Here is a 27,834-nt window from a genome sequence, read left to right as displayed (position 1 = left end):
AAGAAGCATAAAAGCAAGACTACTGTCAATTACTGCCACGAAAGAAAAAGAAGGCGATGCATATTTCCTTTAAGCGTTAGATGGACTTATGTCCGCCGCTCCGTGAGGGGGTTGCGTGATTTCACTAAGGAACGACCAACCAACCAGACGACGCGGAAATGTGTTACAGACAATAGCATATGTTAAGACTTGTGAAGGGCCAGAGAACGAGGCAAATGAAGAAAAACGACGCAGTAAACGAGCGCGGACACTGCTCCGGGCGGGCTGTGATTAGTAATCGATGCCGTATTCTCGTCTCGCGGCCGAAGACGAGCTGTATAATAGCAGACAAAAAAAAAAGAAAAGGTAAGAATGCAAGCGTCGAGAGCGTCGGCGCTATCGGACATGTGCGACTGCGCCGTGGACATTTCTCGGTCTTGTCGCAAATGGAAACTCGACGACAACATTAGTGGGCTTTCTGGCTTTTTTTTTTTTTTTTTAATATATGGTTTTTAGGAGATGTTGGCGCCTTTAATTGGCGCCGGCTACTCCTTTTCACATAGAGGTATGAAAAAAAAAAGAAAGAAAGAATGAACCTACAAATTAAATGTCAAATCCAAATCACAATAACACAAAGTCCAGTCACATAAGGGCACTAATACCGCACTAATACGGAAAGTTCAGTCACGAAGGCGCATAAAGTTAAACACAAAATCCAGTCACATAAGTATACTAATGTCACACTAAAACTGAAAGTCCACTCAGAAAAAGGGCACACAAAGTTCAGTCACATAGCTGCACTAAAGTAAACACAAAGTCCGGTCACGTAATTATACTAAAATCACGGCACATAAGATAGCATGGATTCGGTTTAAAGGAAACTACATGAACCCAGGTACGAATTGACCATAGAGTGAGTTTATCACATGTAAACACTCTTTTCAATAGTTTCCGAGAATATTGCTCGCTTCTATAAATCTTTGGAGGGCCATTAACGCTCGTCTTTGCAACGAATATGTTGGCCAAGGACCTAATATCTTCCTGAGGCTGAAGGGCCTGCGGTCTAATGTCTCTAAATAACGTGCTAAACGTTGTCTGTGTGTATCGTGTCGCGGACATTCTAACAGAAGATGCTGTACATCCTCATCCGCGTGGCCACAAGTACATTCCGGACTATCAGCTCTCGAAATTTTTTGGAGAAAATGTTTTGTGTACGCGGTACCGAGCCGCAGACGGTGAATGAGTGTTTCGAAGGCTCTGGTTGTATTTAATGTGGACGGGATTTTGAATTGAAGTGCAGGGTCAATGTGAAATAAATCTGAAGATTTCGAGTTCTGATCAAACCATGTCGCTTTGCAACCACGGACTGAGATCTGTCTTAGTATGTGCTGCAATTCTCCTTGCGTTAGAGGGAGACCGTGTGTGTCGGTATTAATATGCGCTTGTCTAGCAGCCATGTCTGCTGCAACATTCCCTGGGATATTGCAGTGCCCTGGTATCCATTGGAACAGTATTGTGCGGGATTTTTCACTTGCCTTTGTGAGCTCCTTTAGTGTCTCATAAACTAACGCCATGTTTTGGGAATTGCTGATGCCACCATGAAGTGACGACAAAGCTGCTTGTGAGTCACAAAGGATGACCCATTGGTTCCCTTCTTGAGTTGAATTTATGTATCGTAACACAGACAATATAGCAAAAAGCTCTGCTGTAGTTGATGATGTCGTGTGAGAAAGTTTAAACGTCTGTATTCGGTTCCATTCTGGAATGACAAAGGCAGCTGTAGAAGAATTTGGTTGACAAGAACCGTCTGTATACGCTTGAATATATCCAGGGTAGCGAAAGTATATCTGGTACAGCGCCAGTTGTTGGGCTGCTAGCATAAACATGTCTCGTTTGCGAATAATTCCGTCAACCGAAAGTTCAATTTTTGGGGCAACAAGTCGCCATGGAGGGTAGGAAATATCTGAGATCCAAAATTCGTTGTGTGGTAGTAGATGTTTTTGCACCTGAATCACAGTATTGGTGTTCGCCCTGTCTCTCTCAATAAGTGTAATTGCTAGTGGGTGCCTTTTGTGCTGCACTGAAACACGAAAGTAGTGTCGACAGGTTTCAACCGTCCTCATAATTGGGAATGGAGGATGACGTGCCTCTGCAATTACTAAGGAACTTGAGGTTGCTCGGGGAACACCTAAGCATACTCTAAGGCTCCTAGCTATTAACCGTTGAAGTCGCTCTTCAGATGAACGGGAGATTCCATGCAGAACAGGTGAAGAGTAAGCAATTTTTTGCTTTATAAGTGCATTATGCACTTTCAGTAGAGAAGAAACCGACCCTCCCCATGTCGTGCCTGCTACGCGGCGAAGAACATTTATTGTTGAGTTTATTTGTTCTTCGAGTGCTTTAATGTGAGCATTCCAAGAAAGTTGTCTGTCTAGTATAACCCCCAGAAATTTGTGTTGTTTTACTATGTCTAAACGTTGCCCCTTAAGGCACAGCTGAAAGTCTTTTAGGCATCCTCTGGTAAATGGTAGCACAGCCGTCTTACTGTAAGACAGCTCCATTCCTCTTTCCATTAAGAATTTGTCCACAATGTTTAGGCCTTCCTGCAAAGTTGATTGAACAAGGCTAGCGCATGAACCAGAGGCCCAAATACAAACATCATCCGCATATATAGAATAATGTAGTGCAGGTGGAAGTCTCCGTGGTAAATCCGCCATTACACAATTAAAGAGAAACGGGCTTAAGACACTGCCTTGTGGGACTCCTTGAATAAGATTATGAGAGGAACTTTTTCCTTCGCTTGTTTGAATAAATATTGATCTGCCATTCAAGAAGTTGGATATCCACCGTAGCGTCCTTCCAGAGACTCCCAGTTCTAGCAGACCACACAGTATATGAACATGACTGACTGTGTCGAAGGCTCGCTTAATGTCTAAAAAAACCGCTATTGTGACATTTCCCTTAGCTCGTTCATGTTCAACATAGGTGACGATATCCAAAATTGCATCCATGGTGCATCGCCGCCTTCGAAATCCTGTCATGTGATCTGGAAGAACTTCTGTTTGCTCACACCACCATTGCAGCCTAGTGTCAATCATTTTCTCCATGACCTTGCACAGACAGCTCGTCAGGCTCACAGGACGAAAAGACTCAAGAGATAGAGGAGTTTTACCAGGCTTCAATATAGGTATCACACGTGCTGTTTTCCAAGAGTCAGGGACATACTCCTTTTTCCACAAGTCATTCAGTAACTCCAAAAGTGCCAATCGACCATTAGGTCCCATGTTTTGCAACATACTGTATGTAATGGAATCTGGACCTGCAGCAGTCTTTGTCTTACAAGACGCAAGTGCACATTTTAGCTCAATCATAGAGAATTCATAGTCTAATTGCACATGCTGTGACTGAAAACACGCAAAAATTTTTTGTTTTGCCATTTTAACTGAATTTTGAAACTCAGGAAAAGTAATAGAAATGCTTGTTCTAGTTATAATCTTGCAGAATTCTTCAGCAATCTCTAATTCTGAAGTATCCCTGGCTATTGAGAGAGCACGAAACGGTTGTGTTTGAACAACAGGGCCGCTTAATGCACGAATAGTCATCCATATTCGAGGAACTGGTGTCAGGGGAGACAACGTATTGCAATATTCACGCCATCTTTTTTTCCCTAATTTTTGTAGTCGTCTTCGCATGACTGAGTGGACTTGCTGCGAATTTCTATACGCTTCTATATTTCCACTGCGGCGGTAAGCTCTTTCTGCTCTTCTTCTTATAGCTCTCAAGTGTTCATATTCTCCATCAACTGATGTGTATTCATCAGGAATGGGCACTTGTTTCGTACACAATTTCATTGTTTCTTGTATAACTGATGTGAGTGTCTCTACGTCAGTTTCACGATCTACTCGACTGGATAAGTGTTGACGAAAAAGCTGCCAATTTGTTATATCCACGTATCTTCGTTTCGCAGTGCTTTTTAACCGTGGATGTGATATAAGAATTGGGAAATGATCACTTCCACGTGTTTCTGCGTCTGTTGTCCACCCAGTATCGGTAACAAGATCATTGGAGCATAGTGTTACGTCTATACAACTGGCATAGCGATATCCACGCATAAATGTCACAGATCCATCATTCAATACTGACAGATTGCATATTTCCGCGGCGCATTGAACGATATTCCCACGTGTATCACAGTGGTTGCTCCCCCATGTTACGTTGTGTGCGTTAAAGTCACCACATATGAAAATATTTGATCTTGTTATGCTAAAAATGCTAATCAATTCATCAGTCGTAATACGTCTCGATGCTTGCAGGTATATGCTTACGATTGTTATACATTTTTTTGCGAGATATACTTTGCAGGCAACGTATTCAGGAAAATCCGAACTGCTTGATTGAATAAGGTGAGAGGGCAAATCTTTTCGAACGCAGAGCATTGTTCTACTGTTTCCCGATGGACGAGATGATTTATATGTTATGTAATTAGAAATACGAAAATCATCACGTACACCAGCCTCTTGTATGCACAATACAGGGAAGCTGTATTGTGCAACTAACTTGCGAAAATCAGCAGATTTGGATCGAAGGCTATTAGCGTTCCACTGAAATATTACGACATTTTCGTAACGACTATTCATAATTGCCATCCGGTAGCACTGATGTGGATAGTTGATTCATTAATGGCTCCATAGACAACAGTGCCTTTACCTCTGGAAGCTTGTTCGCCTGAGGTAGAGCTGTGACAATTGCTCGAATTGCAGCAAACAGCATAGGTAGAATCATCTGTCCAACACTGAGTGACGCGGTGTTATCCTGGAATGTCGATCTTCCGGCCGCCGTTTGCGGTGATCGCTGAGGGGTGTTCTGAGAGGTTCGCTGAGGGGTGCTCTGAGAGGGTCGCTGAGGTTGTCCAAGCTTAGGTCGCTGATATTGTTGTGATGTGTGGTCTTCAGTGGAGGTAGCGGAATGATGACTCCGCTGTCTCTGCGACTCTTGTCCAGCTGGTTGCTTTAGTGCCGACGCATACGATGGTTGTTTTGATTTCTGTTCAGTTGCTGTAAACTGACTGCTTTCTGGCTTTCTTGTTTTGTCGTATTTGTACAGCCGGCCGTCACTGCCATACGATTTGTTGCTTATTTCTTCGCGTCTGTCTTGTCATAGCGATATTAGTTTCCTGGATAAAAGGATTTTTCTTTATTGCGATATCATTTATACGGACGCTGGAAGCGCACTTGCGCCGTTGCTGTTGGCGTTGCCGTGCTGTCCTCCTATTGACGACGCAGTGCACGGCCCGGGCGCGGTATCTTGGAAGGCGGCCAGACAACGTTACTAGACTCTTCGGGATCGCCACAGCAGCAAGGTGGCCCCTGGCTGTCGCCCAACAAGTGGCGGCGCTTCGATCGAGATGCGCCGTGTTCACGTGACTTTTGACCTGCGTGTCGTCTGCTTCATTGCCTGCTGTCGCCCACATTGTGTGCAAACCACACCGTGGTGAACGTCAAGCTAAATTTGTGTAATCCCTTCTTTTGACTCTGTCCAGCGCCGACGGTATTCCATCGGTCTCATCTCGTGCACTATCGAGGTGCGACGCCTGCAACGCCGCTGGAACGCTCCTCATCGCGCCAATGTTCTAAGCTAAACCATGCTATCGGCTTCAATCCTCCGCCGTGGGGTAAAACTGACATTTCTTTTATTGGGATAGCAACTATATGGGCACTCCAAAGCGGATTTCTGCCGTCGGCGTCGCCGTGAGGTTCCGTATGACGTCAACGGCGATGAAATTAGGGAGCCTACATGCAACGCCGTTTCGTTGCATGTAGGCTCCCTAGATGAAATCGTCGCCGCGCTCCGGACGCTGTATGTGCGAGTGAAAGGGGGCAAGGGACGCGCGCTTTCACGGGAAGCGAACGCGCGTCGGAGAGCAAACGCGCGTTCTGCGCAGTAGTAGTAGTAGTAGTAGTAGTAGTAGTAGTAGTAGTAGTAGTAGTAGTAGTAGTAGTAGTGATTTTATTGAAAAAGAAAATGACGCTTATTTCTGCAGCCCAGTAGGGATCACGGCGCAGCGTCAGGGGAAGGGTAAAAAAATCACAGCATATCCACGAAGTGAATGATGATAAGTTGGCGAAGCACCAGGGGATCATTCGGGTAAACCACAGCTACGGACGAGAGATAAAGAGAGCGCGCGTCGGGAACGAGAGAGAGAAAGAGAGAGATACAACTTTAATGGTGCCAGGAGGGCGGACGCAGCCTCCCTCCGCCTAGCAGACGGCCGAGATCCCCTGGGTCTCAGCGGCTGCCTCGGCTAACTGGACGGCCCAGACCTGGTCTTGCTGGTCTGAGCTGAGCAGCAGGGTCTCCCACTGCTGCCGGTTTTGAATTTTGCGGCCCTCGAAAGGAGCCGCCTTCGAGCATTCCCATAGAATATGTGGCAGATCCGCCCTACATTTACATAATATGCATTGATCGTTGTATTGCCCTGGATAGAATCTGCTGCAGGCCACCGGGTTTGGATACATGTTTGTTTGCAGGAGGCGCCAGGCCACCGCCTGTTTCCTGGTTAGCGCGGGATGAGCTGGTGGGTACCGGGCCCTTCCCAGCCGATAGTAATCGGTTATTTCTTTGTAGCTGACCATGCGGTCTCCTCTCGTTCCCGGCTGGGCGGGCTCACTTGCTCGGCGAGTAAGTCCTCGAGCTACGTTGTGAGCCGCCTCGTTGCCGGGGAGAGAGGAGTGCGCGGGTGCCCAAATAATTTGGATCGTCCCGCGATGACGGTCGCTGTTACTATTTAGAATTTTGAGCGCCTCTGGCGAGATGCGTCCTTTCGCGAAATTGTGAACTGCAATTTTGGAGTCGCTTATGATCACTCTCGCTTTCGTGGAGGCCACCGCTAATGCTATGGCGGCTTCCTCCGCAACTTCGGCGTTGTCCGTTCTCACGGTGCCGCTCGCGAAGGGTTCTCCGTCCGCGTTTACCGCTACTACGGACTTCCCCTTGCGTTGTCTGTATTCCGCGGCGTCTACGTAGGCCACGCCCTCTACGTCATAGTATTTGCGCTCAATGTGGCGTGCCCTTGCCTCTCGTCGCTCCTTGTGGTGCTCCGGGTGCATGTTCTTGGGCAGTGGAGGAATTTTAAATTCTCTCCTCGTCTCTAGTGGAATGCTTAGTTTGGTGCCGTGTTGCGCTTCATATCGAATTTGGAGTTTCTGTAGAATGTGTCGCCCCGTTGGGGTTTGTGTGAGTCTTTCGTATTGGGCGGTAGTGTGCGCCTCGATTAGTTCGTCAAGCGTGTTGTGTAGCCCCAACTCTAAGAGTTTGTCATTAGGTGTTGTGACTGGGACACCAATTGCCTGTGTGAATGATCGTCTGATGATGCATTCCATCTTGTTTTTTTCTGCTACACCAAATCGTAGGTACGGTGCCACATAGACGACGCGGCTTATGACGAAGACCTGCACTAAACGAATTAGGCTGACCTCCATCATGCCGTAGTGTCTATTGGCAATCCGTTTGATTAGCCTTAGTGTTTGCTGTGCGCTGTTTTCTAGCGCCTTGATGGTACCGAGGTTTCTGCCTTCCGCATGCAACCGGAGTCCTAGGACTTTGATTTGGTCTACGATAGGTATCGGGCCCCCGTTCACTTTGATGTTAATATTCGGTGTTCCTCCGTATTGTTTCCTGGTCGTAGGGTACCCCAGCAGGAGTTCGGACTTTTGAGAGGAGCAACTGAGCCCCTTCTCTGCCGCGTAGCGTTCGACGGCCTCCGTGGCCTGTTGGAGGGTTTCCTCGATTTGGCGTTCGCTGCCGCCTGTCACCCACAACGTTATGTCGTCGGCGTACAGGCTGTGGTTGAGGCCGCGGATCTTACTGAGGATTTTCGGCAAGCCGATCATGGCCACGTTGAAGAGAAAGGGGGACAATACCGAGCCTTGCGGCGTTCCCCTACTACCCAGTTTTATGTCATCCGATTTGATGTCTCCTATCGTGATTTGAGCTGTGCGGTTCGAGAGGAAGTCCCGGACGTAGGTGTAGGCCTTGCGACCCACCCCCAGGTCCTGGAGGTTCCCTAGGACCGCTTTGTGCGTAATATTATCGAAGGCCTTGGTGAGGTCCAACCCTAAGATGGCTTTCAGTCCCGTTCCTCTGCCCCGCGCGTCGAGGATTTGATGTTTTATTTGGAGCAGGAGTCCTGCGTGGACAGTTTCGGCCTGAACCCGATCATCGTGAGCGGATACAGAACTCTATCCTCCAGGTAGTTGCTTAATCTAGTGAGAACGACGTGCTCCATCAGCTTCCCCACGCACGAGGTTAGAGAAATGGGCCTGAGGTTCTCAATCAGTAATTTCTTCCCGGGTTTGAGGATCATCACTACGTGCGCAGATTTCCACTGCGGCGGTATTGCACCCTGTTCCCAGCACGCGTTCATGTATTTTGTTATTGCCGCGATGGATTCGTCATTTAGGTTGCGGAGAATCTTGTTCGTAATGCCATCCGGGCCCGGTGCCGACTTTGTGCGCAGTCTGAGTATTTCGGCCCTCACCTCGGCCTCCGTGATCTCCTCGTCCAATGCGGGATTTTCCCTGCACGTGTACGCATTCTGTGGTTCTCGCGTAATGCTTCCTATGTATCTGTTCTGTATGTCGCGAATGAGTTCATCGTCGGTTCCCGCGTAAGTGTGGGTGATCTTGTTGAGGTTCTGTTTCTGTGTCGTTTTGCTACCCTCTGGGTCTAAGAGACATCGGAGGAAGTTCCACGTTTTGCCCAGTCCGAGCTGGCCCTCCATGCTGTTGCATGTAGACTCCCATTGCTGTCGGTCCAAGCGGTTCGCGTGATCTTCAATCTCCCTGTCTAAACGTGCTATTCGCCGCCGCAGGGTCCTATTCAGCCTCTGGCGCCTCCACCGTCTCTGTAGGCTACTGCGCGCCTCCCACAGGTGGAGGAGTTTGCTGTCGGCTGCTTCGAGCCCTGCTTCCTCGGGAATTTCTCGAGTAGCCTGCTTTACCGCCTTGTGTATCTGTTGTGTCCATTTATCAATGTCCGTAATAATTTCTTCGCAATCGATGTCTGCCATTGTGTTGTTGTGTTCTTGTGCCTGTCTGAATATATCCCAATCCACCATCGTCAATTTCTTACCCTTCTTTTTTCTGGGTCCCGTGTGTATTGTTGTGGCTATAATGAAGTGGTCACTGCCCAAATCATCTTGTGTGTTTGCCCACTTGGGGCCCTGTGTATTCTTTGTGAACGTGAGGTCAGGTGTGGTGTCCACGCTTACGCTGTTACCCGTGCGCGTGGGTTGTTGAGGATCCGTAATAAGTGTGAGCCCCTCCTGCTGTACGTCTATCCAGAGATTCCGTCCTTTGACGGTTCCTCTGCGATAGCCCCACGCGGGGTGCGGCGCGTTAAAGTCCCCTATTACTACTACTGTGTTTCGCTTTGCTATGTCAAGGGTTTTTCGGAACAGGGGCCCGAACCTACTTGTGTGTCTTGGAGAGCTATAGACGTTTAGGACAAAGAGGCTGGCGTCATTCTTGCGTGCCGGTATTATTTCTAAGAGGACGTGCTCTACGTTTGATATCGCGGTTTCGTGTTGCATCACTGCTAAGTTTCTTTTGACTAGGGTTACAACGAGTGCTTTCTCGCCAGAGGCTCCGTAGGATTTGTACCCTGATAATTTTGCCGGTCCCATAGTTTCTTGCAGGGCTATGACATCTGGGGTTTCTTTTCCTGAGAGGAACTGCTGCAGGTTTCCCCGTTTCCGGCGAAACCCTCGGCAGTTCCATTGCCAGATCAGATATTCAGTGCTATTTTTATTCGGGGCCATGTTGCTCATTGATGGCCCCCCCGGTGGCCATACTGCTGTCCGCTACGGTGGGTCTCTGGTATGGTTTCACATTCCTTATGGGCCCCACCGGTGCGGGCCGATTTTCGAGAGAAAATTACACCATCTTCCCGTAGGGGAACCCTGAGTAGTATGCGAAGCAGCCATGGGATCGACTCAAGGTAGTTTTATCAGCTGTATAAACTTGGACATGCAGCAGCACCAGCAACGCGCATAACTGTTGTCGACGCCGTCGGCGTTTTGCCCGCGTTCGCACCGAACGCGCGCAAAGTGGAACCGGAACCGGAAGTGGAACCGGAAGTGGGAGCGGTACCGGAACGCCATCTAGTGAACACTTCATAAAACTACAGGTGGCTACATTCTACATCGGAGGAAGGACAGACCCATGCCCTAAGGAGATTCGCCCCTAAAAGGAGATAAAGATGGTGTAAGGAAGGGAAGAGAAGGAGAAGCGGCAAGCGTCTCATCCGATCATGGAGGAAGCTGGTGATGGAGGCGGTGGCCTGTTGGGGATGAGCGCTTAGCGATGGGCGGTGATTCCGTTCAATTCCACAAACTCCAAAAGGCTATGGAGAGCTCGGAGGCGGGGAGGCGACGGGAACAGGAGGTCGTTGGTTGTCGCAGCAGGTAGACCCTGTTGTCTGTAGGCAGTGATGACTTTTGAGCGGTCCTGTGCCAGCGCTGGGCAAGCACAGAGAAGGTGCTCGAGGGTCTCGGGGTCGCCGCAACGTTTGCAGGCCGGTGAGGTGGAGCGTCCCTTGGCGTGCAGCCGCGCCGCCGTCCAGACACAGCCCGTGCGCAGTCGAAGCAACGTTGCGCGTTCCTTTCTGGTAAGGCCACACTCTGGAAATGTCCTGGGACCGTTGCCATTTGCCACTCTGGCATCCGGGTGGACGATCGTGAGCAGTTTTTTCAGGCGCTGCCTTGAAAAATCCGAGGAAGCGACTGCATGCTCGTGTGAGCGGCACTTCAGGATGGTGGGAGGTTTTGGCGAGGGTATCCGCTGCCTCATTACCGGCTATTCCCACATGGGAACTGCGCCGTGCTCCCTGACGGGCTGCAGAATTAAGCGTCTCTTTCCTCTTTTACAATCACCATATATAGAGAGCAAACGCGACTTTTAGATCCGAAGCATCTTATGCTCGGGGCTATGTCACTCCCTGGCTCCCTTCATCCCTCCATCCGCCGTGCGGCGTCCACACCCCTACTGCGCATGCACATCCTCCTCCCCCTCCTCTCCTCTCCTTGTCTCATCTCCTCTCCTCCCTCCTCCCCTCCTCTCCTCTCCTTGTCTCATCTCCTCTCCTCTCCGACGCTCCTCTCCGGATTGCGCAACGAATGGCAACACCTGCGGCTCCGCGCGCGATAATGCGAAGCAGCTTAGGTTAGAGGCGCGACGGTAGGCGTCCCAGAGGCACCGGCAACAGTCACCAACGCCGCGCGCGTTCGGTGCGAACGTGGGCAAAACGCCGACGGCGTCGACAACAGTTCTGCGCGCTGCTGGTGCTGCTGCATGTCCAAGTTTATACAGCTAATAAAACTACCTTGAGTCGACCCCATGGCTGCTTCGCATACTACTCAGGGTTCCCCTACGGGAAGATGGTGTAATTTTTTTTCCCATCGCGCGAAAGGCCGTGGGAGGACGGGAGGGAGGGAGAGGAGGCGACGTTTAGCTGTGGCACCAAATTCGTATTTATATAAAAAAACGTTGCGAGGCGAGAAGGTGGTAAAGACTTCCGACGCTGCTCGACGAGTGTCCCGTTCTGATCTCGTTGGAAACCTCCGAGCCGCCCCCAGAGGCACCGGCAATAGGGAGCTCCCTAACCGGCAACAGTCACCAACGCCGCACGCGTTAGGTGCGAACGCGGGCAAAACGCTGACGCCGTCGACAACAGTTCTGCGCGTTACTGGTGCTGCTGCATGTCCAAGTTTATACAGCTGCTAAAACTACTATCCTTACTCCGTATAGCTCTCTACTACGAATTCTCAGGACTGAACCAGTTTCGAGATATTAATTTTCAAGGTGTCCGACCAAATGCATGGGCGTTCCAGTTAACTTTGTGCTTCAATGCATAAAACAGCGTTTTCTTCAAAAACTTAACTGGAACGTCCATGCATTTTGTCGGACACACTGAAAATTAATATCTCGAAACTGGTTCAGTCTTGAGAATTCGTTCCAAATGGATACGCCTTGCGAACTCGGCGGCTATAATTCGTAGATTGACAGATGTGCCGTAAAATAATTAATAACTTAATTAGCATAATTATTTCTCGTGGACGTAATGGCCACCTCATCGAGAAATTTAGGTCAAGGATTATAGTAGTGCTATCTGTCACAGGCAATTTAAAAAAAATTGGGCAGCTAAAATGAAACATCCTGTATATATATGTAGTCTATAATTGCCGATTAGAGTTAAACTATTCCCGAGCCGGCACCGTGAAAACGTGTGACGTCATGGTGGCCTAGTGCGGGAACTTCAGAGTGGCGTCGCCACCTGCCTTTCAGTTTTACCCCGTTTTTTTTTAGCTTGCCAAGCGTAAACTCATATTAAGACAGGCTTTTTTTGGTATGGCAGCAGCGTAATTTACTAACACTACTGTACTAACAGTGCTAACAACCCGCCGTGGTTGCTCAGTGGCTATGGTGTTGGGCTGCGGAGCACGAGGTCGCGGGATCGAATCCCGGCCACGGCGGCCGCATTTCGATGGGGGCGAAATGCGAAAACACCCGTGTACTTAGATTTAGATGTACGTTAAAGAACCCCAGGTGGTCCAAATTTCCGGAGTCCCGCACTACGGCGTGCCTCGTAATCAGAACTGGTTTTGGCAGGTAAACTCCATAATTTCATTTTAGCATACTAAGGGATGAAATTTATTTGTTTACTTCTGATGCATCATTGAAGTTGACTCGCGCGTTTCATTCACGCAGCTGCCAGTGTCCGGCCGGCTCGGACGGGGCGGGAATCGCCGATCTCCAGGAACTGGCTTCGGCCGAGATGAGGATGGCGCGGACGGCGTCGCTGATTCGACAAGCCCTGCGCCAGGCACCCGGCCCGGGCCACAGGGGCATCCTCGTTCTCGTCGCCGACAGTGCGTAAGCCAAGCCCCCTGCACACCACCGCCAGCAGTAGCGGGGATTCCTTTCAATGTTGCATCATTCGCGAGCAGCGATGCATCTTCGCGCATTGCGTGTTTTTAAAAGGTTTCTTTTTTGTTTTCCTTCTTCGTTTCCTTTCTGTCTTTTTTTTTTTTCGGCTTGAATTCTTTCTCCGATGCTGATGTATTGCGCAAGCTTGGGCGGAGCGCTAGAGAGAGCGCATATTTAACGCTGACGGAGCTGTTTTATTTCTCGTCTCGTACACTTTTTTTTTTGCGCTTCTTTGAATGCTCGAATTCTGTTCTATCCATCTTCCTTGCTTTCTCCTTCACTTGCTTAATTCGTTCATTCCCACGTCTTTCTCTATTTCCTTACTTTCTTTCTTTGTTAGATGTTTTTTTTTCTTCTATCTCTCTGCTCAATATTTCTATTCTTTCTTTTGTATGTATGTTCCTTATTTGTTTTAGTGTTTTATTTATTTGTCTTTCCTTTCTTTCTTTCTTTCCTTCTTTCTTTCTTTCTGTAGCCCGCAGCGCCGACGCAGTGTCTATAGCACAATGCTGCTGTGTAGAAGGTAGAGTGAGATGGCCGTTCAATGAAAAAGAAATAGAATCGCTTGCTTGAATTTGCGCGCTCAAGAACCCCAGGTGGTCTAAATTAATCTGAGCTTTCCCTTAGGGTGTTTCTTTCACGCTGCCAAAGGGCAGCTTTATCGGGTCGTAAAACGTAATCAATTACTGTTAAGGGGACGCCGCAGCCGTGCGCTGCGCGGAAGTTGATGAATATCGCGGGCGATAGCGAGAGATGCTACTCAGCGAAGATAGATTTGATCGCTCTTTCGCGAGCCAACCCGGGTCGTTTACGTCACATATTCGCAGAAATAATTCTCGCGTCGTAGCTATTCACACTTCCTTTGAATGCGCCATGAACAAAATCGACTTTATTTTTTGTTTGTTTGATGAGTACAGTATGCAGTGAAAAGGTGTGGAAAATGCGTTTTGATTGCTAGCTCCGGGCAAGTTGAGATCCATAGCGAACTGCTGCAAGAGAAACAAAGCAAAATACAGGTAGCGCAAATAGGCGTACGCAATACCAACCAGGTGCTTTTACATAAAAATAAGTGAGGAATATAGTAATAATATATATATATATATATATATATATATATATATATAATAGGTGAGTATAGTAGTAAAAAAAACTGTCGCATTGCGAGATGTATAGATAGCTATTGCAGAAACAAGCAACATTTCACAGAAATTGTTATGCATCAAGAAAAGCCTGCGGCATATGTAACATTAAATGGAGCAGGAGACATCATGATAATGCAGTATGTGATGTCTGAAAACTAGCTGCTTGCATTACTTCCGTTGGTCTAGTGTTCCACATGGATTACTCGAACACGTGGAACTATTCGCTTACTATATACAGCATGCAGACTTTTGAAATTAAAAAAAAATAATATTTAGATCAACGCGCTTATTACCGCCTGCAGTAAGCAATGTTGTTTACACGCAGTGGAGAGTTATTTACGATGCTATTATTAACCATCACCAGAGTAATGAGATCAGTGGAAAAATATGAAGAGCGTTGTTGTTATTGCTTGAAAAGCCTGAAAAAAAAACGCAATTTATGAGGTTTGGTTCTAATGTGCCATCAGGTCTCCAAACCGCAAGGTTCTGCGGGCCGCCGTGCAGAAATTGTCTCACCAAATCCACAAAGATTCTCAATATAAACTGCTCTATGTCACTAGCCAATCACTTTTACTAAAAATACGTTTGACATATTAGGGCTGGATGGTGCGCCTGGCTCTTTAAGACCACCTTCAGCGTGCCAACTGCTTCGTGAATACTAACCATGGATATTTTCTTGTACCGTTTTACAAAAGTCGCGTTCTGTAATATGTTATGAAGTTAAAACGTCACCAGACGTCGATGCCAGAGGAACCTTATCATTTTCATCAGCCTGTTTTATGTCCAGTGCAGGGCAAGGATCTCTCTAAGAGGTTTCCAGTTGCCCCGTCCTGTGCCGGCTGCCCCCGCCAGCCTGCAAATTTCCTAATTTCATCGCACCACCTTAATTCTCCAAGTCCTCGACTAGGCCTCCCTTCTCTTAGCACCCTTTCTGTAGCAGTAACCTGTAGTAGTAGTGGTTATCTGCCCTACGCATTACACTTCCTTCCCAACTCTATTTCTTCTTCTTCTTCTTAATTTCAACGAAAACATCTGCTACCCCCGTTTGGCTCTAATCCACACCGCTGCCTTCCGGTCTAGTGACGTGGCCCTAACATTTTTCGGTTCATCGCTCGTTGCGTGCTCCTTGGCTTCTCAAGCTTCTTCGTTAATCTCAAAGTTTCTGCCCACGTATGTTAGCACCCGTATAATGCAATGATTGTACTCTTTTCATATCAAGAATAGCATTCCTTCTCATGATCAGGATCCCCGTGTTCACTAACTGGCCTAGATAAACGTACACTGGAGCATATTCTGGAAGTTCGCTGCCACTCATGCTAGTAAAGAACACTCGAACTCTTACACAGGCTACTGCCACATTACTCTTTCGGACCCTTACACTTCGTCGTATATAGGGTACTTGAATCCTCGATCATTTGTTTTCAAGCAATCTCCAGCGTTGTTGAATAGGACGATGTCCCCTGCAAACCGCAGCTTGCTGAGATATTCGCTGAACCTAACATAACCTGACCTAACCTTACCTAACCCCCCTCAGTCTAATCTCTTGAATACTTCTGCGAAGCATGCAGTCAATAGCGTTGGAGAAATTGTGTTGCCTTGCCGGACCCCGTTCGTGATCGCTATTTTCTCGCCGTTCTTCTAAAACATTAAGGCAACTATGATGTATTTATTGATATTTCCCAAGATATTTACGTACGCTTCATCTGCACCTTGTCTACGCAATGCCACTATGACAGCTGATAAAATTCTTCTGAATCAAATGCCTGTTCGTAGTCTATGAAACCCTTATGGAGAGATCTGGTACATTCTGCGGGTTTCTCAGTTAACTGATTGATGACATAGATGTGATTCATTGCGCGCAATATTCCTTTATATAATGTGACTGCAATTATACGGACACTCGGGGCGCGCTTTCGCCCCGGCGTCGTTGTACTGTCCCTCGTATTGACAGCGCGTGCGCAACTAGGGCGTGTAGTGCTAGAGGGTCTCCAGAGACACGCAGTGCGTTTGGCTGCAGAAGCGACGAAGCCAAGCGGACTCACCATCGAGCTCCGCTCAGTCGGCTCTGCCGAAGCCACTGCAGCATTCTGTCTTCCACTGCTAGCATGAGCGTTCGCATACCGCCACACCATGCTTCTCTCACTGTTTAGAGTGAAATGGACAGTTAAACGTCAAGCTAAAACTGACTAATCCTTTCCTCGGGCGCTGACATGGGCCGACGGTTGTCCGCCGGTCTCATCTTGCGCATTATCGAGGTGCTACGCCGGTATAACGCCGCTGTCGGCACTGCTCACTGCGCCATCGTTGTGAGACGCCTGGTATCGGCCAGGGCGTTGTCCCTGCTGCGCGGCAGCAGCTGTCTTGCCTGTCGCCACAGCGAATTGTTAGAACAACGTGTGAGGAGCTTGAGCTCAACGCTATGCCATTGAATCCTTCGAGTGAAACTGCCATTTTTTTTTTCAAACACCAGCCTGTTCTATGGGTTCACTGAAGTATTGGAAGTTACTTCAGTGAATATTTATTGCAATACCGAAAAGCTTACTGGATCTATAATTTGTACCTATTATCTTGAACATTCTTCCACACACCTGTAACTGGAACCTTGACTGAACGTGTGCAACAACGGGCCACTTGCTTAAACATCGTTTCAGTTACAGTCATGTAGAGCAGGAAAAGGAGGAAAAGAAGGAAGGAAAAGTAGGGAGGTCGACCAGATGTGCGTCCGGTTCGCTACCCTACGAGGGGGGGAGGGGGGGGTTGAGGGGGGAAGACGTTTAGGTGCTGAAAAAAAGGAAAGTGAGGGAGGGAGAAAGATACCATCAATGTTGAACACGTGCGGTTGTTTGTCACTTCCCGCCTACAATCGGTCACTAAGGCCAGTCGGTTTCATGAACCGTAGCAATGCCCGCGTCGCTTTGTAAGCCCGCGACGTATGGGGCCATGGTCCAAGAACCTGTTTGTCTGAAAGTGGTCCGCTGTCTAATAGGTTTTGACACACTCTGAAGAACGTCGCGTTCGATGTCATAACGATCACAAAAACACATGAGTCGCATGAGTCAAAGATAGGTGTGTCTGACGTTCCGATAAGGAACGGGTAGTCTTTCGTAAAAGCCACAGGTATGGGGAACACTGTTTCGGTAGCAGTGGCCATTTCACTGTAACATAGTTCTACATATTTATTCTCATGGAATTTAAAAATTAAATGTTGAATCATACGAATAATCATTTGATATATTTTGTGATTTTATGGGGAATGCCGTTCTATTTAAGTGAAAATATTTGCAAACATTTTGCACTTGTAGTCAGAGGCTGTATGGAAAGCGATTAGGAGTGTACGCAAGGCTTATTTGGCCCTTGTATAGGTTAATTAAGTGTTCACTCGCATCCTATCGGATGAATCAAAATCTGTGGCCGACCACAGTAGTACTGACGTCACATTTCCGACTTGTCATTTCTTGCTTTCAAGAAGCTTCTCGACCTCGACACCCTATAGAAAAAATACCGGGGATCCTCGAAACGGCCGTAAATAGTGTATACTATATTCGCTCTTCTACATACGAACAAGTCTCGGTATGGTTTCCCAGGAGGTCTGTGTGTGTATGTGTCATGACGTCACGGCACAGAAGGTGTTCACGGGGCCGCAGCACATTGTCAGGCTTTCGGAACTTATTCCTAGCTGCCCTCGGTTGTCTCCTATACGGAGCTACATCGTCGCGCGGCGTTCGATGACTGCATATAGAACAAGCACCCACGCATTCCAGGTGCCGTTGAGATCCTGGCGACACGAAGTAGGGCAAGCCGGATACAAAACGCTCGTCCGACGCATCGTGGGTAGCCATTGTCAGCATTTCAATATTTCCCCGCGCAAATAGAATAGCGAAGATCCTATTGCTAGAGATCGCTATTCACGCTTGTAGCAGCGTCCGGATGAGGTTTCGCAATGAAGGCGCCTGTCGTTCGAAGTATGCGCAGCTGAATACCTCCGCGTCGTTACGAAACTGTGGCACGCAACAAGGAGAAAGTAAGGAAATCACTATATGCGGCAGCTATCGAACGACACGTGTAGGTGGAATGGTTCAGCGTTTCACGTTCCCTACCTGTAAAAGAAAATAAGGAAACGGTGAAGGGAGGGAGATTGGGTTAGGCTGTACAAGTAAGTTACGTCAATGCAACAGCAAAGCGGCCGCTATCGACGCGAAAGGACGTTTGCTAAGCCGGCAAAATCAAGAACCAAGGACGCGCGGTGGCGCGGTGCTGACTTTGCCGAACTATCTGGCCGTGACGTCATCGATTTCGACAGCCGTCTACGCGAGTCTAATTCATTTCTTACTCCTAAACTTACCACCCAAAACATGACATAGGCGATTTTTATTGGGATTTCGGGGCTAAAGTGTCGGAGATACAAGAAAATAGTTCTTAATTATTGACGTCATATTGAGAACTCGAATCGCTAGAGAGCAATACTTGAAGCCTTTCTAATAACGAAACACAGTTACGTCTGCATAAGTGTACCGTCACTCGCCTTAATTGAAAAGGAGTGTTCGTATTCGTATCTAGGATACCCAGTGACAGAAGTTGGTGTGAATAGGTTCGTTGAAGAGCAGCAAATGCTGAATGACCCAAGCTGGTCCAATGGTTAGTTTCGAACCTAATTCACTCAGTAGATCAACCTGATGTTCAACCCATTCAACCATGGACTACCCGGTGACCCAAGCTGGCAGGAAAATGGATAGACAGACTGTCAGATATATATAGGTCCACGAATGTGTGTGAAGCATGCTAAGAACACTAATCGCATTAGTACAAGGAATATTCAATAATGGATCACATCCCTGTCATCTATCTGTTTCTTGAAATTTTCGCTGAGTATAACCAACCTCTCAGCAAACACCCAATGCTTTGGAACGCGGACGTTTTAAGCTAGCTCATTCAGTGTAACAATATTCAGCACCCTCCGCATGACAAGCAAGAAAGGTCATTAAGGCGTGTTCGGGTTAAGTATGACGGTGAATGTACAGTCGCAAAACGCCAAGCTTTCAGTCTTACACCGCGGTTATTGAGTTCATGTATACTTGAACTAATTTCGTGAACTACGTGAACTCATAATCTCGTTCCACAGAAGCTACACTAAGTGAAACCTATTTTAAACGAAATTAAGATGTTCCGCTTAGCTGTCTGGCACTTGTGCGGCACGAAATTAAGAGTGATATACGAGTAACAGTGGAAAACAGAGGCGACACTCTAGGACAGTCGTTCCATATAGCTGTCGCTTAGTAAGTGGTACATTTATTTTGCAAGTATGCTTCCACTTACTTAACGGAACTTATGTGGCACGAAATTAAGAGTGATACATGAGGACGAATTGACCGTATATACTCACCGTAAAACCTACCGTGCTCAGGGTCGACGGCGCAGCAGTATGAGGACTACTTCAAAAGTGCCTACCGGTCGCTCCTGGTTGGCCGAGCGTTGGACTCCTTGACCCGCCAATCGCTGTCGAGGAAGAACGTCACGCTGACTACCGGCCCTGCCCTGGCTCGCGCTTTGCAAAGCCACTCGCTGACGCTCAACGAGCTATCGCTGATCGTGGCCGACGACGCCGACTCCCTTTTTACCGGCGCAGCGTTGGACGCGGACGTCGTTGGGTGCGTAGGCCGAGCGACATGGCTGGAAGCCGTGTTGTTTATACATTGCCTAGTTGCGGCACGCAGTTATCCATGCACCCACGTCCCTGTAACACCCTTAACCTTCCCTACCCCCTTCTTGACATACTGTGTAGACTCGTGTGAGGGCCGGACCTTTTTTTCACAATTTTGACAAGGTGCGGCCCTTACACGGGACCGAACATATTGGTGCGGTCCCGTGTAAGGGCCGCTACTAGATGGCTCTAGATACTATATGCCACTATTAGATAGCTCTCGCCATCTAGTAGCGTGCCAAAATTTACCGATGCACGCGTGTGGCATCGAAGCACCGAACGCGATTGCATCGCCATTGGAATTTTCTTTTTTCCAAACTTTGGGCTGCCAAGTTGGGGATGCGGCCCTTATACGGGTGCCCGCCCTCGCCGCGATGCAACGGGCTTGCCCCTCCTAGACAAAATCCTGCCAACGCCCATGCTCACAACTCCTCCCCCTCAACTCGTTTCCTCAGTTCATTTAATTAGTATATCCCCACCCCCTTCGCTGATACCGCCTGTCAGAGAAAACTTAACGAAACGTCGTTTTATGCATTGAAGAACAAAAGTAACAGGGACATCATTGCATTTCTCCGCAAAGTTCGGGAATTAATATGTCGAACCTGGTGTCATCCTGAGAATTCGTTCCGAGTGCAGCCGCCTTGCGAAGAGCACGGCTAGAATTTGTAAATTGCAATATCGGTCCATAAGGTAATTAGTTAAAAACTTAATAATGCATTTTTGTGAATTAGTCGATTATGCATTTAATTTTTTGTGATAGTAATGTACGCCTCTTCGAGTAGACCAGCTCATGAACTAAAGCAACCTTTAAAAATTTTTGAAAGTGTTCGCTGAAAACACCCTGTATATATCGCATGTCATCTGGGATCCGGATGCATATTCCAGGAATATTCCAGGCATAACTTTCTACTATTTTAATTTATAATTGAATTTTAGCGGTCGCGGCTGCCACAGAACAGCTATTCACCACGCCATCCAACTACATAAAACTATATAAACGCACATTTAAAAGCACCCACGAATTCTAAATCCTGTAAAGCATGTTTGTTTGATTGCCTGGCGAACTTCTCTGGTGGTTTGTAGCATGCTCACTTATCTCGTGAAAAACCCTCCGCGGTTTACCTTCAGAGCGAGCATGAATTGCCAGCAACGTTTTCAATTGATTGATTGATTGATTGATTCATTCATTCATTCATTCATTCATTCATTCATTCATTCATGCATTCATTCATTCATTCATTCATTCATTCATTGTGATCGCAGATCATCGGTGTCATCCCCACCTCATAGCTCACTGAAGATTGTCGGCTTTACGAGGCCTGGCTGGACGATGCCACAGCGAAGACAAAGGGTACGTGATTGAATACCAGCTTCCTACTTGTGCACTGGTGCGACTGAGGCTCACAAAAAAATATGAACGGGGCAAAGCGTCGAGAGGAAATTGATTATATATAGATTAGCGAGTCTTCCGTCTCTCACCACTGCTTCTCCTTAAGGAATCGTGAACGGCGCCACAGACCTTACCAAAACTTTACTCTATGTGCAGGGTAGCAAACAGGTCATGCGTCTGGTTAACTTCCCCGCCTTTCCTCTGTTCTGTTTCTCTCTATCTCGCTTTACTCTAAGTACTTTCAACAGCACTCAGTTCGCACTCAATTGGTACTCATAAAAAAAATGTGGGCAGCTTGCACTAGTGGTGCAAGGCTGGAGTAAACAGCGGAGCTGGTGATCGACCTAGCTACTTCCAGGTTTTACTAGGCTTGGCTAAGTTTTGCTAGGAAATGCTAAGTGCTACTAGGCACGGTATTCTGAATCGGCTCGCCGCCGACGCGCAGATTCTCGCTAGGCCGCGCGACGCGCTTCAAGATGAGTGCCTTCTTCGGGTGTCCGGATCTTCTTTGGTCGTCCCATGTCAAGGCTGCATGTATCGCCACAGAGTCAACGAGAGTTCTGCCGCCGTCGCGGCGGCTCCGACCTTTATCTCCCCAGTCACGTCACGGCCAAGCTGCGCCTCCACACTTGCCGGGGCGTGGCTGGTCGGAACCTGCCGAGCCGCCGCCAGAGGCACCAGCTGCAGTCACGGACACCACGCGCGTTCGGCGCGAACGCGGGGAAACGCGGGTGGCGTCGGCAGCAGCTCTGCGCGTTGCCTCGTTGGTGCTGCTACAATTTATTTATCTCTCTCTCTCGCTCTCATTTTCTCTTTCTCTCTCCCGAGCATAGCGCGCGCCGCGCGCGTGCTCTCCATCCCTCTCCTTAACGTCCCATATCAAGGCAACATGTTCACGGCACGGAGAGGAGGCGAAGCACACCGCCGCTCCGCGAGGTGGTTGCTAGGCAACGAGCGGTGACCGCATCGCCAGGCGCAGTTTTTTGTTCGCACTACGCGGCCTAACCAAGAGCTTAAACAGCTCCGCTGTTCAAACGCATCTAACGTTGCGAGACCTACTGCGTATTTTTCCTGCGCAAACTACGACGCGCCTCGCACGTCGACGGCAGTTTGCGTAGTCACTTCTACCCACGGAACCATTCTCCTGCCACTGGCTCTGTCATTTCACGCTAACCTGACGGTATGCAGAACAAACCGTTGTCCTGCGTGGACATTTAATTGCCAAGAAATACATCTGCTTCAAGAATTCACGTCTTTTCTTATTTTTTGTGGATTAGCATAAACCATGCTGTCTTGCCCCATACGAACCTTATCAAAACACATTAAAAATTCTCGAAAAGGCATCTGCTCCCCGCATGTGTGCCCAAAGGCACATAGCACGCCCCAGATACACGATACAGTGCTTCGATGGCTTCTTCTAGTCAATGAGGCAGGTGCGATCACATGTATTTGTCTTTACAGACCGGGAACGCAATGCGCGATAGAGGACGTGGCTTTATGGCTTCTGTTTATGCATTGCTGTACATGATTTCGCTGAATCCTAATTTGTAACTCACGTGGCAGGATCATGTTTGTTGAGTTTGACCAGAACTAAAGTGCTTGAATATGAGGGATGACGTCACGAACTAAGGATATTGGTGCAGCGCCTTTTGTCCTACCTGTTATAGTGAGGCAAATTGGGGGAGGTGCTGGCTAGTCCCAGCCGATGTTCCAAATACCTCCTGGCCAGCGGGAACGCCAGCCCTGTACTAGTGACACCTGTTCATCAGGCCAGCCAAAGAATCTGAGGACTGCCTCCCGAACCTGGACTTCCCGAGGCTATGTTGGCCACTCCAAAAAACGGTGTGGAATGCGCAACATCGACACGTTACACGTTGCAGAACCCCACGGGTTCCAGAAGTGTTCCATGGTTCCACCTTCGAGGACGCGGATGACGGGCTGGCTCAGTTTGAACACGTCGTCGTGAACGTCAACGCCGGGAATCCCCGCCACTGAAATCCGTGGGTCGATTCCAACCGATCGCACCAACTAGGACACCAATCGAAAGAAGCGGCATGGACTTAGTGGGACATTCCGTTGTCATCCGCCGGAAACAAGTGGATCGTAGTCACCACAGACTACTTAACGCGCTACGCTGAGACAAGGGCTCTATAACGTGCTACCTCTTCAGATGTTGCACAGTTTTTCGTAGATCACATCGTTATTCGGCACGACGCCCCGCCATACGTGATTACCGGCTGCAGAACAGCGTTCACGGCCCCGCTGATTGACGACGTATTTAAACTAAGCTACACGAGCCATAGCAAGACGACTGTATATCATCAGAAGGGAATAGATTTGGGCATGTTTGTAATTCATCAATATACAGAATGTATAACGCAGTAAGGACAAAGGACAAGTCGAGACAGCACAAGCGCTTGTCCTGTCTCGGCCTGTCCTTTGTACTTACTGCGCTATGTATTCTGTATAACGATCTGTATCGTCCGCAGACCAACTGACTGACGGAACCATTAAACAAAACTATCACTGGCGTGCAGACGTGCAGCATAAGTCATGGGATGAAGTCCACCGTACGTTACAGTCGCGTACAACGCTACCATACAGGAAACGACACGATTTGCACCAGTCCGTCTTTTCTGCGGGCGCGAGGTTCAGAGCATACTGGATAGCTATGCTTCCGCACGATGACGAAGGACTTTGCTCATCCTTGATGCTGAGCAACTTACCCAATACGCCGAGGAATTTCAGCCAACTGGCACGCTTGCACACCACGCAACGGCAGATCATAGATAAACGTCGATAAAACCTTTGCCACCGACAAGTCTAATACCACCCGGGTGTTCAAGTTTGGGTAGAGACTGCAGTCCACCTCCAAGCGTTATCCGAAAAGCTGTTCAGTCGCTACTTTGGAAACTAATAAGTGTTGCGTCGCGTTAGCGACGTCAACTAGGTTCTTCCTGAAGGTGTCATGTCGCCCTGCCGTCGAAAGCACCACGCGGAGCATGTGTACGTTGTTCGACTGAAGCCGCATTTCACGTGGTAATGCCACTGCGTCCCAGCTTCATTAGATTTATTTATCTATTTTTGGTCTGGGTTTCCACTTCTGAGAACATTCAACGTTGCCTACTGCATCTTGTGCGCGCACTTTGTGTTCCTCTCCTCTTTTTTTCCCCCGTTTTTTTTTTTCTCTCTATCGCTTATATCCACTTGAACGATGCCCTTTTTTTTTTCAGGTGAGGGGGAGGGGGGAATAAACGCTACCAGGTACTGCGAGCCAGCCTTCAGAAAGAAAGAATTGGTTTGGGACAGCGCTCGCTCTCCATCGGGCACTTTGTTCTACCTTAAACTAGTGCTCACTTTTTTGCTGGTGCGCCCTTTTGTAGTACGTGACTATACGCGATGTCCTTGCTCTAACTGAATTAATGAAACGAAATACGATACTTAGGTTTATGCGGGAGCACGTAGTAATGATTTCGCGCACTAATTGCATAGGCCGCATTCCGAAAGCCCAGCTTGTCGATGCAAAGCTCGCGCTCCTCCCTCCTGCATTGCCGTTTTTCCTTCCGTCCAGACGTTTTGTGACTGCAGCGCACAATAGCGATAACTCTTGCTCCTTGCGTTCCATCGCCTCGCGCATATTGCAACTGGATCGGCAAAGCTTTTACACTCAACTCTCTTTGTCATTTGACGGCCACATTTACTGCATTTGTTGTCGTGAGTTTTCAGCAGCCGTTTTTATGAAGCGTTCTAGCGTAGTGACAGCTTTCTGAGTAGGCGTCCTAGGCCATTTTCCATTTCGCCTCTGTACTTGCCCCTCTGCCATCTCTGGCAGCAAAAGAACATGTGGTCTCTGTGATACCTCTGTAATAACTAAGTACTACTTCTTTGCTAACGGCTCTACTTCCTCTGTACTACTTTTGGGCTGTTTATTTGTTCCCTCTGCCCTACATTTCCGCGCGGTCGCGCGCTACAAATAAAGTGGATGATGGCGGAAGGGCATGTACTCGCCGATTCGCTTTGCGAACTTAAGTACCTAGAGAATCCCGCTCCCGAAGCAGGAGACGTATAACAATACCTGAATGTGCGTTGCAGGTGTGTAGATAAATTGGTGTTTTTCTCTACAGGAAGAGCCTCCAGCGTCCTCGGCTACATCTGCACCATTTGGTAAGCATTGCTCTTTTTTTAATTCTTTTCTTTACTGCTACCGCAATTCAGAGCTCCAACCTAGGGTTTGCCTCGTTCGTCCCTCCCGTCCGTCCGTCCATTCTGTTACCCTGACGACGATTGTTGTCATCATCGCAGACACACAACGAATATTTTTTGGTCGTCGTCAAGGCAACCCCGTCATCCTCAGCATCGCCATTGCTACATCGTGTAGAAAAAGAAAACATCCCCATAACCACTTCCACTGGGATTTGAACCCATGAAGTGAAGCTATGTGCATTTTGGAGACAAGCGCGCTGTCGCCCATTTTATTTTCATCTTTTTTTTTTCATGGTATTTATTACAGTAACATGTAACCCAATAAAACATTCACTAATTGTGCATAGTCGTAGAATGGCAGGCACAATAGCGGTCGCGCACGAGAAGCAGCATTGTTCATACCTAAAGTGGAAATGCTGGTTCCGCTTTAGAAGGGTGGTAATGATAAGCACCTCACCAAAATGGGGTGCCAGTCCGGCTGAATATCACAGTCATCATAAACATGTTTCAGACATCTTGTGAATTTTAGCATCGTTGAATGCCCCCCCCCCCCCCCGCCCCCCAGTTGTATTAGGTTCAATGCAAACTGAACAGGTTTTCAAGGTAATTCATTAGAGTGCGTAGACTAGCAGCTTGCTATTTCTTGGTCTGCCACATGCCGATGCTTCGTTTCGCAGATAGCAGCTTGTCACATTGAATCCCTTAAAAAAATGAGACGAATGCCGTGTTCTAATTTGACTCCATTTTCAGTGACTCCCCGTGGCTGATGAAAACGCCCTCGTCCGACCACTCGTCACTGTGCGCGGATCAGTCGTAAAGGACATCCTCTCCATGTAGTGGCAATAATGGGAGGCGGGATTTAGCGCCCGTTAGGTATCAGATCGAATGGTCGTCGCGCGCGCTTTCTTTTATTTTGTTCGTTCATTTGCTTGTTTGTGTTTATTTGTTTGTTCCTCATTTTTAGTTTTTAGAAAGTTTTGTTTTTCCAGAGTGTCCTATCTTATAAATAAGGCGTTTAGTGTGTGGGAAAGTCAATGACATTTTCTTTTCCTTTTTGCAGGTATTAGAAGCTCTCTAATTTCTGTTACCACTACCACCGCCGCGCGCGGCAGCGCATGAAGTTTTCTAAATAGCCTAACATTGCCTACTCGCCTGCGATGAAACACTGAGTCCCGGGCCGAATCCAAACAGCTTTTCGCTCGTAAGACATGTACGTCACTCATCGACTGCCTTCGCTACTGATATGTTCGCTGTATCACACCTGCCTATAGCGTCCGCTCTAGCGCCCGAAAGAGCTTACCGAATGCGTGCTCAATTTATTTTCCCGCAACACCCTGAACTAGGATGTGTAACTACTCTGATAGGTGGATCAAAGAACCAAGCAGCGATGTGGGTCGGTGCAGATATGCGTAGTAACTAGCCATACAAATCAAATTTTCGAGCTCGATTAATACTCTATCACGATTGCACTAATTCTCAGCAATTACAAATGTATGTCCGGTCTCGCCTATGGCATCCGCGCAGGTCTGGATGCGGCTGCCAAGTCTTCGCTTCGCTTCCCCCAGCGGCTAGTGGACGAGAAGCTGTCGGCGTACTCGTTCCGTGACCGTGACCTCCTTCTGCGCGCCCTACTCCACCCATCCAAGGCTCGCCGCATCGGCTCCAACGTCTCGTACCGGCCGCTGGATTACGTGGGACAGTTCGCCCTAGAGTTCGTTCTCTTACGGTAGGCGCACGCCTCAGAGCTGAACTAACAAAGTGTCATTGTGCTAATTCATTCTGTTCATTCATTCATTCATTCATTCATTCATTCATTCATTCATTCATTCATTCATTCATTCATTCATTCATTCATTTGTTCGTGGATTCGTTCCTTCATTCGTTCGTCCGTGCATACATTCGTTTGGGCATCATTTGAAGTTCATGTGCGCGTTCATTCCTTATTTTAGTTTTACAATCTCTATCATTCAAATCATATCATATCTTTATTTTATATCATATTTGAATCATATATCATGATACGCCGCTTTGGATTAATATATACTATAGAGTTCTACAAGTGCGCAGAAAAGACGTGGGTCCGAGTCCCTGCAACACCACTGTATTCCAATGAAACTGGAATGTAAAAGCACTGGTGTGCTGTGATTTAGGGGCGTGTTTAAATACTCAGTGGTACCGTTTCTCAGTACTCAGTACTCAGTGCCGTGTCTTCCGCTGCGATGATATCTTGCAGGCCAGTTGCTGCTGCGGAATGCTAAACCTCATCAAATGATTTTATTTGTTCTTTCATTTCTGTATAAGTGAGTGAACAAAAGAAAAAATACGCAAGTTCAACGCACATGTTGTAAGCTGTGTGAAGCGAAGCTCTAGTGAATCGGTTAACTAGGTGTTATACAACTAAATGCTACGCACGCAACTGTCTTTATTTTCACCCTACGC

The 27,834-nt window shown here is 47.9% G+C and overlaps 1 protein-coding gene across 1 annotated transcript in view; it reads left to right on the top strand.

Moving 5' to 3' along the window:
* Positions 1-27,834, top strand: part of LOC119465800 (uncharacterized) — a 49,093-nt gene that overhangs the window by 9,560 nt on the left and 11,699 nt on the right. Inside the window, exons 3-7 of the mRNA XM_037726259.2 lie at positions 12,744-12,904; positions 19,506-19,749; positions 21,066-21,153; positions 25,317-25,356; positions 26,920-27,121. Of these exons, the coding sequence (XP_037582187.1) occupies positions 12,744-12,904; positions 19,506-19,749; positions 21,066-21,153; positions 25,317-25,356; positions 26,920-27,121 (735 nt within the window). The remainder of the gene's footprint in view (positions 1-12,743; positions 12,905-19,505; positions 19,750-21,065; positions 21,154-25,316; positions 25,357-26,919; positions 27,122-27,834) is intronic.

Source organism: Dermacentor silvarum, chromosome 10, assembly GCF_013339745.2.
Source record: "Dermacentor silvarum isolate Dsil-2018 chromosome 10, BIME_Dsil_1.4, whole genome shotgun sequence".
In the NCBI taxonomy this organism is placed as follows: Eukaryota; Metazoa; Arthropoda; class Arachnida; order Ixodida; family Ixodidae; genus Dermacentor; species Dermacentor silvarum.
The sequence above is the reverse complement of the archived record's forward strand: the minus strand, read 5'-3'. Positions and strand labels throughout refer to the sequence as shown.